General features: G+C 39.6%; 1 protein-coding gene across 1 annotated transcript in view; it reads left to right on the forward strand.

The window, feature by feature from the left end:
• Positions 1-16,420, forward strand: part of GALNT7 (polypeptide N-acetylgalactosaminyltransferase 7) — a 76,079-nt gene that overhangs the window by 21,093 nt on the left and 38,566 nt on the right. Inside the window, exon 2 of the mRNA XM_067297906.1 lies at positions 10,689-11,146. Within this exon, the coding sequence (XP_067154007.1) occupies positions 10,689-11,146 (458 nt within the window). The remainder of the gene's footprint in view (positions 1-10,688; positions 11,147-16,420) is intronic.

The raw sequence follows: 16,420 nt of genomic DNA on the forward strand, positions 1-16,420 counted from the left end.
TTATCCACTGCTTTGCTCCCCTTGCGATACCTGCTACAGTGATTTACCGGCAGCTGGCACATTTAGTTAAGGAGCTAAAGCAACCTTGTTGAAACTCCTGCCCAGCAAGGTAACCCATGCGTTGCCTCCAGGTTGATAAGTTGGAAAAAAAAAAAAAATTCTCATAAAGTTTCTTCACAGCAAACAGGGTTTAACTTTCTAGGCAATGAAATATTGTCCTTACTGTGAGTAGATGCAACTTGACTTTTCCTAAGACTTCAAACAGAGAGTTGTTTCAGCAACAGAAGGAAAATTGAAAGAGACTGGGTCCTTGGGAGTCTTGAGACCAGACGAGAAACTGCATTCTGCTTTGAAAAGAAAGGGCTCAGTTTCTGGTGGACTTTACTTGCATGGAACAGTCTCTCTCCCTGCTGCCACGACAGAATGAAAACAGTGCCCCAGAGGCTGGCTGCCTTCCTTGCTCTTTGGCCTTTTCATGGGACTTGGCTGTTATGTTACGGTGCTTCTGCTCTGAACAACTAAATGACAATAAAATCTTAAAAATAGCTGAATTTAACCAGTGAGTCAACTGACTTAAAAATTGTTTTTGATTTATATATGGAATCTCATCTGTGGAATAGCAACCTGTATGGTGCATTTAAGGATAAATATTGAACAGGTGCTTTTTTGCTAGCTTTGAGATCTGAGTCACTTTAATCTCTGAGAATGAATTGCTGTGATTGGTGCTCTACAGAAGAGTTTGCAGTTGAAATCCCATGCTAAATACATGCTAATAACAAAATGTAGGCTGCAGTATCTAGAAATCCTTCTGTCATGCAGGAAAGGAAGGAAGGTTATGGGCATTTAAAATAGTTGATGGCAGACTCAGAGTTAAAGCATGGTCTCTGGCTCAGCTGGTGGTTGATTAGACCAGCATCTTAAGTACTTAACCTAAAATGACTTACCTTGTGTGACACAGAGTATTTCTCTTCTCAATTTCTGTCATGTTCCATTAAGAAGAGTGGGCCAGGATCAGGGGAGTTGAGCCGCCTTGGAGAAAAGAAGTTTTTATTCTGCAAGAAGAGTGTGGTGAGCTTTCAGCATAGCAGACAGCTGAGAAGAGCAGGGAGCAGATCCACAGCCAGGACACTACGCTGGGTGGAAAGAGAGATGTCTCGGAGACCAGGGAAATTGCAGTTTGCTGCAACAGAGAGAGCTGCTGAACTAAAAGGAGCACAGTCTAGAAGCAAAACACACCTGATGCAGTGGAGAGGGAGATATTTGTTTATACACTTTTATTTGTGTTCTGCCCCAATTGGGTCACCTTGAGTTTCCTCTCCTTAAAATGCTAATTCTAGTTATAATAAATGTTAATTCTAGTTGTAATAAAATTGTAATAAAATCTCACTTTTCTGAGTTTAAGAGCCTTCCTGTCCTCTTTGAGGAGCTGTCTACAAGGAGATCTAGGAAGCTCCAGATCATCCCTTTTCTTGACCTGAGGTTCTTTGACAACTTGTGTCTTCTTCTAAGCAAGCAGTTGCAAATACTTTTTTTTTTATTGTACAGGCTACTAGTGTCTTCCCATTTCTAGAACATGGGAGAGATTAAAATATATCATGACCTTAGGTAATAGAGCAGCTTCACTTATAATTCAGTCTAAGAATATCTGTCTTACTTGAAAATGGCTATACTCTTAGGGTAAGAGGCTATGTTGCCTGCTTTAAAACTAGACCTAACTTATGAAGTTAAGTGGAGATTTCCATGATATCATGTTATTCAGGTCTTTAGCTGAGTCCTTCTATTTTAGCTTTTCTTTTAATTAGTATCTAAAATTACATGGTGTTCTCCAGAGCTGCAAGGAGTTGTGCATTGCTTGTGGATAACTCCACAAAGTTCTTGGGTATCTCAGTTCCCAAATTGGAGAATTTAAGTTTTTTCAGTATGCCATAACAATGGGTACCAGTAAAAAGGAAGACAGGAAGGTTGCTGGTTTTGACAGTAATTCTTCCTAAAGCACTAAACATTTTTATTTTTACTTGTTTTGCACCACATAAGATAGCTCAGTTGCAGGCTATGTTTTTGCTGTCCTTTCTGTACTCTCTAAACTCAGAGATGGCGAGAGGGAGAATTTTGCAAGTTTTGGATGTCCAGTGGTGTCCCTAATAAGAGACTGGATTATAATTGGGGTCTGGTGGAAAGCACTCAAATTCCAGGTGTCCTAGTAGTCTCTTTATTTGATGAAGTAGTTGAATTTAGCTAAACAAAAAGTTGCTCAATCCAGATGAGAAGCATATGAGTGTAATTGCTGCTGTGACACTGGAGACACTTTTAGAGAATACAGAATTCTCCAAGAGAAACATGAAGCTCAACAGCAGGAGTTCATGGAGGGGAGGAGGGACATCAGAGGAGGCAGTGTAGGATCAAGGCAGGGGGTGAAGCAGTACGAGCCAAAACAATGCTCAGCATTTGAGGCAGATTGCATTGCTCTGCAGGCATTTGTGATGTATGCACAGCAAGGCCAAAGTAGATGACAGCAGCATCATTAGCTCAGAATAATTCCGCTTATGAGTGAGGGATAATATTGCAGCAGAACTGTTCAATTCAAATAGGATGCTTACATGGGTATCTCACTGACTTATCAAAATGTGGATGCATATCTTTAAGCAAGAAGCCGCAGGTATTCTGCAGGTAAATGGGTACAACTTAGGATTTATGGTTGTCTGATCCTCTCTGCTAAGCAAATAGCTGGGCAATCAAGTTACTTCTACTGAAAATAAGAATTCTTTCAATGTTAGAAGTTCGTAGCAGAATTCCTTATATTTGCAGATATACCACAAAAAAGGGAAGGATGAGAGGTGGTCTCCATACGGTTTGGCTTCTGACAGCTTCCATAGCTTAATACAACCTTGTATTCAGTAGCACTATGAAATGGTGGCTGCAAACCATGGCAGTATGCAAGCAGTAGCCTGTAGTCATTGTCCTAGATGAATCTTTGTACTATGAAGAAGTAGACAATATCTTCACAAAAATCTGAAAAGAGAGGAAGAACTAGTTGATCCTTTTGCCCAGGAAGCTCTTGGAGCACCTGCAACAGTAAGAAAGTTGAGAAAATGAGCTTTATTCTCCCCAAGGGCTTGCTGTCACTCACAGCTTCCAACAGCAGCACAGATGGCCTCAGATGTTAACGGAATATTGCTAGTTTTTAGGTTCATTGCTAGGTAACAAGAAGCTGTTTTTGCAATTTTCTTAAAATGAGTGGTGCGGAGACTCTCAAATTAATGCGGGTCACTTAGAGTTTGGACACTAAATTCTGACAAACTATTTGGTAATTACAGAGCATCAAGCTCTTGCCAAATTAGCATTTTGACAAGTGCTTTCTCTTCCTTATTATGCGACCACTATTTGGGCGTACCGCTTGTTATTTCTTGAGCAATGCTCTCAAACCTCAGGAATGTCAACCCTAGGACTGAAGAAAATTGTTAGTCTTACTTCCAATGTTGTTTTGCCTCAACTAGTTCTGGTACTTTAGGGATTCAATGTTATTAGTACTTTATTTTTTAATGTATTGAAGAGATACTAATGACTGCAGTCCACTGGCATCTGTTGAAAACTTAAGTTACTTCTGTCTGAATACTGAGCAGAAGTGTGAATACTAGTGATTCTCCTGCACTGCCTTATTGGAGAAAATATAAAGAGTGAATGGAAAAATTCTCCTGAATTCTCCTGAATATTGCTGTTTAACAATGTTGTTACAGGTCTCTATCTCTGGCAAAACAGTTCCCTCTTGAGGACCTCCTTGGGAACGGAGAGGAAAGGGGCAGGGGAAGGCAGGCTCAATAAAGGACACTGCAGAGTAAGAGTAATGCATCAGGTATCTCTCAGCTTGATAGACACTGTGAGAGTTAGGAAGCAGGGGAGGGGGAAGATGCCGTGCTTTAAGAAAAATAATTTTGTCTTTTCATTTTTCTTTCCTTAGCTGTAGCTGGGAACAAAACTGTGGCTGAACATAAGTTTCTACAAGGCTGCTTGTGGTCCTTGCACCTCAGTTACACTTCAGAGTCATATAATATTTTTTAATGAACAGAATATTTGTGTGTGTGTATATATATACACATACACACACATGTATATATGTGTGTACGTATTTAATACTTGCCTGATTAGATCCTTAAACCAGGAGGTAAGCTTAAGGTTCTTTTAAATTTCTTAAAGATTTCTTGATGTGGCTTATAAATGACTTCTGTACAACTCCTGTGTAAAACTCTGTAAAAAGTCAACTAATGGGGTCACTGCCTTGTAGAGACAACTTGCTCCATCACAATAATGTTTTTGTGGTACAAAACTGTGGTCAAGTTAATTCCGTCTGCCAAAACTTATTCCAGGTCTATATAACACAATTAATGTAGCTTTAGCACAAATACGTGTGATTTAGGGCATGTTGTAAGTACCTCTTGTTCCTCCTAGAATATTTAGCAGGACAAAAATCTACTGTGGACAGATGTCATTAGTTGTATAAGGACTTGCGTGTTTTCAGTATATTCATCAAAATTGAGGGCAACTGGGTATAAGAACATAACTTACAGACTTGTTTTCCTGGGAATGCTGGTGACAAGTACCTTTAATGGTAAGGTTTTTTTCACTTGGATAATTACAAAGCATGAAAATACAGTGTTTTAGCAATCTGTTATTTTTATAAGTATGTAGTTTTAAACTTCAAAAATTATCTATAATTTAGTAAGTAGAAACTTGTAAAATTGTATTTCTCTTGCTTAAGTTTCTACAGTTTTCATAATTGTTCAGTTCTAAGGCTTCAAAGTTTTCAAATTTACTGTAGAAGCCACTGAGCACATGAGTGTGCACTCTCACCTTTGGAGGGGTTCCGAAATATCCTGAGAGGAGAAGACAAAAACAGCCAGTTTTGCTCAGGTATTGCGACAGCCCCTTTCAGGTCATATAGCTTGAATGCCACTACTCATAGCCAACAAAAGAACTCTCATGGTCCAAATTCTGCCCTGATTTGAGTCGACGTGGTTGCATTGTAATGAAATTGTTTGATGGAAGGTTTTGCAAAGTTTGACTTGTAGGCAGTGCTGCTTATGGAGCTTAAAATAGACCTTTTTGTGCTGGAACACTGGCTGTGTTTGTACAATAATTTGCAATAATTACAAGGGACTTTCTGATTTTTCTGAAGTGATGGCAGTTGTGCCATAAGTCTATGTCCTTGTCTGAGAAGCTGTGTTTTTCAGTTTGGATTTGTTTTTGTTCTCTCCTCTGCAAACTGTCCTGCAGTAGCTAGACCTTTTTATTTGCTGGAATAGAGGCTACCATGAGTGTTGTAACTAGAAGAAATGCAATCTAACAGTGTGTCTTTGAGAATCAGCCACCTGTGTTGTGGGAATCGGTGCTTACTTTATTTGCTCTGAAGTCAGTGGGTATCTACAGTGAAATCCATTTCCAAATATATTTTTAGATATGTTGATTCTCCTCTTTGTCTGTATTTGATTCTTTTTTTTTTCTCCCATCTATGCCCTGAACTGTAGAATGCTGAGTAAGACCCACACATAATGAAAATATACTACATGATTTTTTTTTTCCTCCCTTATTAGCTGGTAGAGTAGTATCCTGCTAGGAGCATGTTTAAGAACTGGCACTCTTTTAATATCTTTCAGTACAGTTCTAGTCATCCAAGAGATCTTCCTTGTGGATCCCGCTTGTGGTCTTTCTCTTTTTCTTTTTGCAACAAGGTAACTGAATAAATGTAAAACCCTTCCCATTTACTCAAATAATTGAATATGCTAGGCTCTAGTATGTTTTATCATGATTTCTCTCAAGTAGACTTTTTCTTTTCTGATAAATAAAATGCACCTGCGTTAAGCTGAAGCAAGCAAAACCAAATAATATTTTAAATATGTTGAAATCCTTTCAGACATATCAAACAATAAATTGATAACTGTATGGTCTTTGTCACAATACTTGTGACAGTCTCTATTCACAATTCTTGATATATTTTTTTTCTTTGTTTACCTTTAAAACCAATCACATAGAAGAGCTAGACCTGGGGAACTTTGAGAACTATTGGTTCATCCTCAGTTAAAAAGTCTTTGATCTTTTCCTTATGGTATAAGAATACATGCCGTCTGTATTTGCCTTTCATGGTACAAGGAGTGGTGTAGATATAGCCAAGAGCTAAAAAAGGCAGTAACTGGACTGAAGAAAATGGAACTGCATCAGGATTAGCTTCCTCAGTTACTAAAATATTAACCTGTATCAGGTTTTTCTAGTTTTCCACCTGGAATATATAGCAGATGTAGTGCTTGGCATCTATCTTTAATCAGCTGTATATGAATACTTATATTCTAAGGGTGGAAGGTTTTTTTAATAAAATTTTCGTTTTGTATCCTTGGATAATGAATGTACTACTGGATACTGCTTAATTAATGCTCTTTCAATTTTTTATGCATCGCTGATTTTTGTCTAGATAAGCTACTTGCTTTTATAGACATCCCTTTGAATTAGCAAACTTCTTTTCACTATGATAATCTTCTATCTTATAAATTAAACAACCCCACATTTTTTAACATCGGTTTGTACTTCAGACATTATTTCATAGTTTTTTAGGGAGTTGCTGGCTTTGAACTAGTTTATTTAAGAAAAGCAGATTACGTAGCCTTAACATTTTCAGTTCTATTGCCAGCTGCAATTCAAACCCACGTGTTAGTTGACCAATGTTGCAGCCTTTTGAAGGCACCTTCCTTTTTCTTTCACTTTGTATCATTTAGAAATATTTTTCCAAAGGGAAACAGTTAGGTTCCTAATCCCATAAACCCATATCCCAATCCCATAATCCCACCCCTTGCTTCCTTTGCAAGAAGGAGAACCTAATCTGCAAAAAATGACACCGAATAGCCCCTTTTTTTACCAAAGTGAGGAGCTGACTGAATTTACATCAGCTCCACATTTCTGAAACGCCCATTACAATGACTCATATGCAATCCTTCTAAGGAGAGAAGAAGAATGTCTAAAAGGTAATGAAATGTGCGTTGAGCTGGAGCTAGAAAACATGGCAGGAAATCCTAAATTTGTCCCTACAGAAACCATGCGAATAACTAATGTTCTGTGGGGAAAAAAACATCTTTCTGGGTTGCTGTATGTAAACAGCTTATCACTGTTGTGTCCGTTATAAAGATTTAATGAAATTCTGTTGTTGTCAAACTTTTAAGCAGTGAGGCATACTGATTAAAAATGATTTCATTATTTTTTGGACATGTTGTTAAATCATTTTTTAAAAAATTATGAATAGTTGTCATTCATAAAAGAGAAGAACTTCCAGAAGTTTCTAACTAAGGCATGGTGGTTTATATAATGGCAAGTAGTTAGTGCGTGTGGCTTGACCCTACATTTTCTCTGGCCAGTATTGGGGAATCCTGTGCCTCAGTTAGCTCTGGGCAAATGCGTGACTTCCAGGATCTCTGGACTGCCCTACATCCTTGAACACTGTTAGTTCGTGTCTTGTAAAATGTCCATAAAAGTGCTTTCAGTCATATTTTTCATAGGTACATAGAAACTGGAGGGAAGAGGTGATTCTGTGTGTGTGTGTATGTGTGTATAATTTTTTTGTGTTCTGTGCAGCACCTCCCCAGGTCTACAAAAATGAAATGTATTTAGTGTCTTGGAGGGAACGGTAAGTAAATGTATTGCAATGCAAGTTGTACTTAACAGTTGCAATGAGGCTAGATGTAATACAAGATAAGTCATAGTTCTCAGGAGAGCAAAGTAAATGGGAAATTACTTTGAGCAGTGTTATACTTTGGCCAGAGAAATGGCTAAGTGGAAGCTCATAACTACTGTTTTATAGGTGATGGAAGTGGAATGAAAGGATATTTAATCTTATACAGACTAAGAACATAAGAGATTACTACCTGAGTCAGACCGGTGACCCATGTAGCCCGATACGCTGCCTCTGACAGAGGCACTAGGATGCGGATACAAGCCTGCTGCTTCCTGTGGCCCTTTCCCCTTTTACTCTTCCAGCATCCACAACTGTTGAATAAGAGCTTTTAGGAAGGTAGATCCTTGCCCAGTCATTTTACAGTTCACTTAAGGGCTTGTCATCCATGGCTGCATCTCATCCCTTGTTCAGCTGTTGGTGTTCTCTCTCTCCAAAGCCTCCTGTGTAGCACGTTCCAGAAGATCGCTGCCTGTGCAAAGGAGATTTTGTGGTGTTTTTTTTCCTTCTGTTTTGAAACAATCTCCTATAAATTTTGTTAAGCACCTCCAGTTCTTGTGTTTAGGCTAAACAGTGGTTTTGCATTTGATTTGTCCACCTCCTTCATGATTTTGTGAACTTCAGTCATATTCCCCCCTCAGCCTTCACCTCTCCAACTTGGAGTCCCAGCCTTTCTGGTCTTTCATCATAAGGCACCTGTCCACTGCCTCCTTCATTCTGGTTGCCCTTCTCTGTACCTTCTCTAATCCCAATGTGTCCTCTTGAGATGTGGAGAGCAGAGCTGAACCACTACCAAAGATGCAAATGCATCAGTTTTATGCAGTCAAAATGTCACTCTGCTTTCAGCATCCTTCCTGATGATGCCCGACATTTTGTTGGCTTTTTTAGCTGTCACTGGACTTTGAGCTAGGAATTATATGGGAGTTTGTAAGCAGTTGAGTGTTCAGTAATGTTAACTGTATTCAGACCATTGAGCGCTGAAGCCTTCCTTTTGATTTCTAGGAACAAGTGTGAGATGATACTCCTTTTACAAGTCCTCATGGGGTTTTATTTAGATACTCGGCAGCCTCTTACCTCCCTGCGAAGTATACCATTTTGTGTGCTCAGATCTGTCCCTTTCTTCTGTTGGCTTTTCAGAGTTCCTTAAAAAAGTGATGGAAGAACAGCAGAATAATTTAACAGCCCTGCATTTTGTATATCTTCCCTGTTTGAACTGCAACAAGCAGATAGGTCAGAATGTTTCTTGAATAAAATGAATTATTTTGAATTGAAGCCAGTCTGACTCCAGTTGTTTTCATGTTGATCTAGGTATATTTTATAGTGTTTTTTTCCCCTGAAATTTATTACACAGAATGGTATGTGTGGAAAATACTGTCATGCAGTAATAAGTATCACATGATTTAGTTACATGTGGACGTAAGTCAGCAATGTGCCCTCGCTGCAGTGAAGGTAAACTGCATAAGGGGCTACATTAGCAAGAGCTAAGCCAGCAAGTCAAGGGAAGTGATCTGGTTCCCTCTACATAGCATTAATGAGCCCACATCTGGAGTATTGTGTCCTGTTTTTTCTCCTGCTCTGCCCAATGTAAGAGAGATGTTAGCAAACGGAGAGGGTCTAGCAAAGACCTCGTAAGACGTTTTGGGGACTGGTGCACATGACGTTCCTGGGAAAGCTGGGGAAGCGAGGCTTATTTTGCCCGGAGAAGAAAAGTGTATTGGGGAATCCAATTACAGTTTTCCACTATCAAAAGAGAGGTTACAGAGAAAACGGAAATAAACTTCTCTCAGAGGTGCACAGTGAAAGGACAGGAGGCAGTCTTGACAAGATATGACAGGGGAAACTTCTGACAGGATATAAGGAAAAATATTTTCACTGTGAGACTGATTAAGTACTGGAACAGGTTATCCAGAGAACTTGGAGACTTCCAAAATTTGACTGGACAAGACTCTGAGCAACCTGGTCTAACTTTGAAGCTAGCATTGCTTTGAACAGGTTGGAATAGATGACTTCATCCTATCTAAATTTTTTTCTTTGATTCTGTGTTTGAAAATAGATTGTGAGACATTGCTAAAATGTCTGTGTTGTTAGAGCACGCTGGAATCTGTAGAGAACATCTATCCCATTTACAAATGGATAATTTTAGCTGGAAATCTGAACTTCCAGCAATGTTTTGCAGTTGTCCTAGGATCTTGGCATTCTTAGTGACAAATATTGACCCAATAAGCTGCTTTTCAAAACAGTGGGCAAGAGGTAGTTATAATTCAGTAATAACTACCTGAGGATCTAGGTTCATTCATAACTTCCTCAAGTGTTATGACATCCAGGTGTAAAATATCTTTCTAGTTTCTTTGCAGGAAGTAAATCAGGCTTAAATGTGCTCGTAAGCACTGGGGGGGGGGGCAGTAGTTTACAGTACTTTTTGGTCAGTGTTCATGGATGTGGGAGTTGTACTCTGAAGACTTGTACACTCAGACTTCGGAGCCTCTGTATCAAACTTCTCTCAAAGTTACCCAGCCTTATTCAAACCCTAGTAACTTCATCCGTCACTGAGTTAACACCGAGAAGTTTTCAAAATCCTGTGCTTTGTTCTCAAGGTGAACTTCAAATCTCTTTGGGAATATGGTGTCAAACCCCTGTCAGAACAGATCCTGCCGGGACTGTGTGCCAGGCTGCACAGTTTGGCATGCAGCCAGAACTGTGTTTAAGTTAACATATCCTACATGGATATTTTGTCTTTGGGAATGCTTTGGGCTTTAGGCCATTTCCAGGACCACCCACTCAGGTAAGTGCAGATATTAGCAGTGATGTTCTCAGGCAAGTGGTAGCTGGCTTTAGTAAAAAGTTTGGCACCTTGACAGGAACTTATTCCTTCTTGATTAACGTACACTTAGTACTAACTGACTGCCTAAGATGCTGGATTTATAAAATAAAAGGTCATAAATTTATATGATCTCCTGCTGTTTCTCTGTGTGTGTATATATAGGATGACAAAGAAGCCAACAAACCCGTGCCAAACAAAGGAGACCATGGACTAGGAAATGAGAAGTTCAAACCCGTGGTACCTTGGCCTCATGTTGAAGGTGTGGAAGTGGACTTGGAATCCATTCGAAGAAAAAATAAGGCCAAAAATGAACTAGAACATCATGCTGGTGGTGATAACAATCAGCAAAACATCATCCAGAGGCAGTATCTCACATTTAAGCCTCAGACATTTGTATACAGAGATCCTGTTTTACGACCTGGAGTCCTTGGTAATTTTGAACCCAAAGAGCCTGAGCCTCATGGAGTTGTTGGTGGCCCTGGAGAGGAAGCAAAGCCATATGTTTTAGGACCAGATTACAAAGAATCCATTCAAGCCAGCATTAAAGAGTTTGGGTTTAATATGGTGGCAAGTGATATGATCTCACTAGATCGGAGCGTTAATGACTTGCGTCAGGAAGAGTAAGCAGACTTTTTGTTTTATTTTAGTTATGTTTTTATGAGATTTGATTATTTTCTTTCCACAGATCTTAATCGATGCTTAAAATAATACTATTAATTAGACCAAATATCTAAGGCTGCTTTTTTTGTCTTGGCAGGCAAGAGTGCTGTACTATACCAAATGTTTCCATATATTATTCTTAATGCTGTTTCTCTTAATCCTTTCATAAATACTTAATCTATATTGATTTTCCTCTGAAGTCATCCATTTTAGTGTCTAATTGCACATATTTGAATGTTCCAGGTCCAACCACAGTCTTCACTCTTATCTTCTTTTTTAATCTATAACTTCTTAAGATTTGTTTTTAAGAATGCTTTTTCTTTATTATTTCATGCAGAAGTTCATATACTACAGTTAATTGTTAAGTTTGGGGTTCACCCCAGCGCTTAAAAAGGAAAAGAAAACAAAAAAGCCCCTAAAACACAAAAACTCTCACAAAGAAAAAGAGAGAGAGAACTGAAATGAAAGAATATTATTCCCTCCAAATAGCTCTGCTTAACTGCCTGCATTAGCAGAAGTATAGATCTGCCATCGTGGCAGAATTTGGGGCTGATGGCAGAGTAGGCTTCTAGCAGTTTCACACTGTGTTTGTCATAAACAAGAAAGCAATCTTAGAAAATTAATTTTTTACTTGATTTTGGAGAGGGTGATCTAGTTTGGGGTGTGGGAATTTTGGGAAGATATTCACATTTACTCCATGAGTATGATTACTAACAGGTTTACACAGTCTCTACTAGTCTTTAATTTACAAGCTGGAGCCAAATTTGCTCTCAGGCTAGTCTGCATTTGATATAATTTTCCTTGTTGAATCTCAAGGAAAGGTCTCTGAGCAAACTGTTTGTTTGGTTTTGCTATTGGTATTGTTTTGCATTTGGGGGAGGGGGAGCTGTATGAATTTAAGTACAAAAGGAGGGTACTTGCCTGCTTTCACTTTTCTCTCCCCCCTAGCTATGGAGCTATGCCAATCCCAGGATTTGGTGCCAAGCTCAGGGTGGCATGTTTCCAGCTGTGGCAGTAGATCTGTTTGGTTGGTCAGTGGTTGGTTGCTGCGACTCCACAGTGGCCTTCTCTAAAGAGTGTTTTTCCATTTCGTGAGGTCGGGCAGGACTGGCCAGCTGGTAGTCTGACTCATGCTTCTGTGTGTACCGTTGTTGGAATTTACTACTGGAAATGAGTGAAATACGGAGTACAGCAATCCCCTTTCTTCACACCATGTTCCTTGGGTGATTTACTACAGGTGTTTCCATCTGCTTGCCGTTTGAGGACAGAACCGAGTCTATCAGCTGCGAGTAGCTGTGTCCTGAAATTCACTTTCAGTTTCTTCCTTCGCTGAGGCCAGCAGTTGGAACTCTGTGCTGGAGAGGTTTTCTGAAGGGGAAGAAATAATCTCAATAATCTGCCCTGGATTTCTTTAAAGAGGTTATTCCCTAGATACCGCTCCCTCTACTGAGGTATTTGCAGCCACTGCAGCCCCTTTGTAAGAAATGGCTGGACTAAGAAAATTCACAAAGGAAAACTATTTCCTCTTGAGGTGCTATGATTTACTGAGCAGGGTGAAGCTGACATCAGAGTTAAGGTTAGCAGAGTTCATCTTGGGTCTGCCTTCCCTAGAGAGAGGAGGGAGATGGAAGCACGTTCCCCTCCTAGTTCTCCTCTCTGCAAGGGCAGCAAGGCTGAAATGGCAATGTGGTTTATGAAGAGGGAACCGGACTGCCTCTGTCCAAGCTATTAACCATATCTTTGGCAGCAGAACTCAATTATTTCCTCCCTCCCTCTTTTCCCAAGGTGCAGGTGGAGGGGACCAGAGAGCTGCCAGATAGTTCCAGACCCATAATTTCCTGAAATATTTTTGGCATAATCTCTGAGTTTATCTTTACTGCTGATCTAAAGGAGAGTTATAGAGAGAAATTCCCCCAAAAGAATTGAGTAAGTATTTTGCATACTTTCAGGAATAGGAGGGACAGCTATGTGACTAAGCAGAGCAGAAAAGATGAGCCGGAGAAACCATTGTTTCCTCCCAAATAACATTTGCAGATGTGTCTTCCATGGGGATTAAAGCCAGTAGCTCAAATAAAAGTTAGGCTTTATTATTTAATAGTCTATTTTAAACAAGCAAACAAAACAACACTAGAAACTACATTAACAAAACAATCTCTCAGGCAACATTATATCAAATGTTTTGTCTGTTGACTACTCAGGATGTTTGCAATTGCCCTAAATAGGTTAAAGCTTTATGGCTTTCACATGCCACCTGGGAAAGGCAGAAGAGAGGAAAAGCAGGCTATGATTGGCTGATATTGCTATATGCTTCCAGGCATCAACATACTCACTGTCTTGCCCTTCTCCCTGATACTGGGGAGGAACGCAGCAGCCTGTGTTTGGGAGAACCAGCAGACAGCAGATTGGACCCACCGTTTTTCCCTCCCTTTTCCTCCCACTGATTTCTGTTTAGTAAGTCCAGAAGCCTTTTGCATGGTAAGACTGGTTAGCATTCAGTTTAATCCTACCAAAGAAAAGTATAATCATCCTTTTTGGCTGCCAGAATCTTGGCATTGCTAATTGAGGAAGATCTTCCAGGCAGAGACTGGGTTACTCGTTCAGAGGCATTCAAATCCAGGTATACATCACCTCAGCCTTCTCCTTCAGGCATAAAAAATCTTAAACATCATCAGTCTCAACAATCAGATTTGTTCAGTGAAGTATGTCAAATGCTTTCCCAGGCAGTGTAATATGAGTGAAATAGTACTGCAGGAATGCTCTCTCTCAGCTTAAAAATCATGTAGCCGTAGGGCTTGCCCCTGCTGGAAGGGGAAGAGGGAAGAAATACCAATAAAGGAGGATTCGATCCTGTTATGTTTAGATTTGTATCTTTGAGTCAGATACGTTGCCAAGATGAATTGCCAACTGCATTTACTGATTGAGTAGGAACGTTACCGGTGGCTCTGAGCAGTCTCAGCTGCCATAAAAAGCCTTAACTCTTGTTGTGCCCTGTAGAGAGGAATAGTGTTGGGTGGCGTGTTGAAACAGTTTTTCAGGTACATCAGAATACATTGCTTTTGCCAGTACTGCATACTCTTGCCTCAGAGCTGTCTACATGTGTTTTAACTAGTCTGTTTTGAAGTTGAAGCCAAGCGCTTCCATTGGCGTACAATGAATTTGGCTTGGTTAAATAAAGTCAAGAACATATAGGGATACCTAAAAGTCTGTATACAAAATTTCAGAGACACCATCATCTCATTTCAGCCTTCTAGCACTCTGCAGAGGGGCCAAGAGAGCTTTAAACTAGTTCAGATCAGAGCATTGCTGGTTTCGCACCTTATTTCTCATTGCAGAGAAGTTGGAGCAAGTTTATCAGGCCCTATCCAAAACCTCTGTATAGTTTCTGAAAGAAAGCTTTTTCTTAATACATGGTGATTTTGTCTGTTTTTGAACTTTTTTTTTTTAATTATTATTATGCAGGTAGATGGCAGCCTTTTACTTCTCAGAGCAGTCATATATATTGCATTTTACGTGGTGTCCCATGGTTTTTTTGTGATCAGGGTCTATGTAGAGATGTAGCCGATGTAAAAACAGAGAGGTAAAGTTTGCGGATGATCTTAGATTCAAGATAAACACCCCATGCTAGGGAAATAAAAAGTAGACCTGGGCTGGCCATGAATGCTGCCAGGTACAAGGTGTGTCCTCCCGGAAAGATCTTAACAGAATTGCTCTAGGGAGAACAAAAACTGGGTTTTGGTTTCAGACATGAGCCTCTTCTCCATAGTTTAAGTATAAAGCTGTACAGGGTCTGACCAGAGATCCATTTTCTCCAATACTCTGTCTCTAGCTGTGGCCAATAGCAGATGCTCAGAAGAAAACATATAGGAATGGAGCAAGTATTCCTCCCTGGCAACCAGTGGACTTGGGTTTCTTGAGCCAGAAATTGCAACAGGATCGTCATGCTTCATAGACCTTTCCCTATGCACTGACTTGTCTTTTAAGTGCATATATCATTTTGGAATTCATGGCATCCTGAGTCAATGACTTCTCTTTTTCCAGGCTGAAGAATGTGGTGTTTGTTTAATCTCTCCTCATGGCTATGGTCATGTACCTCTGTTACTTTGCCACCCTCCCTCATAGCTTTGCTATTTCTACTAAAATTTCCGAGGTGGAGTGATTGGATGCAGTATTCCAGCTGAGGGAATATCATAGATATCTGCACAAAGCCATTGTATAAATGTTCTGTATTCCTCTCCTTATTATTCCTACCATTCTCTTTGCCCTTTGATCAGCTCTGAGCTAAAATGTTCAAAGAACTGTCCACATTTGACTCCAAGATTTTTTGAGTGATAGTAACGTATTTAGGTTCTATCACTGAATATATACAGTAAGTTTCTTCTGACACTCCTTATACATTAAATTTGCACTCATGATGAGTTCTCCTGCCTGTTGTTTGCCTGGTTAGTGTCCTTGAATTTTTCTGCAGCTTTTTACGGTTGTTTTAAGCATAGCTACCAAGACTGTTTTTGTATTGTTCAAGAATGACCTGGAAGAGGGGTTGGACAGCTGGGATCCCAGCACAGATGCTTATGTGTTACAGTCACAGACTCCCTTCAGTGTAAAAATTGTGTACTTGTTCCTATTTCTTAAGTGGTTATTAATATAAGAGAAGATCTTCCATCTTATCCCACCATACTTTGATTTCTTTACAAGCAAAGTTCTTTGGGAAAGAACCTTGTCAAAGGCTTTTTAGAAGTTCAGTTACTCTATTAATAGACTCACCCTTGTCCATATCTTTTTTTGATTCCTTCAAAAGATTGTAATAGGTTTCTGTGGCATGGCTTTCTTCCACAACAGCTATTTCTGTGGTTTACTAATTCTGTTCTTTGTTATAGCTTCTATTCAGCACAGACGTCAGACTTACTAGTCTGCAATTTTTTGGGTCCCCAGGGCCCTTTTATAAAAATTGATGTCATATTTTCCTCCTTACGTTCTTTCGATAACAAGGCTGGTGTCAGTAGAAGTTATATGCCACAACAGTTTGTCAATTTGTGTTGCATTCTTCTAGAAATACTGGGTGTATAAAGAAAGAAAAAAGCAATTAGACTGCTCATAGCAGAAAAATCCAATAAAAGCTATCATACAGATATTGTCTGTTATCTCCGTATTACGAAGTCCCTAAGCTTTGGATAGCTGAAGATAGAAGCGTATACTGGGAAGTATTGCTGTATGCTTGCCCTGTTCTTATACTCTTC

This window comes from Apteryx mantelli, chromosome 5 (genome assembly GCF_036417845.1).
Source record: "Apteryx mantelli isolate bAptMan1 chromosome 5, bAptMan1.hap1, whole genome shotgun sequence".
Taxonomy (NCBI): Eukaryota; Metazoa; Chordata; class Aves; order Apterygiformes; family Apterygidae; genus Apteryx; species Apteryx mantelli.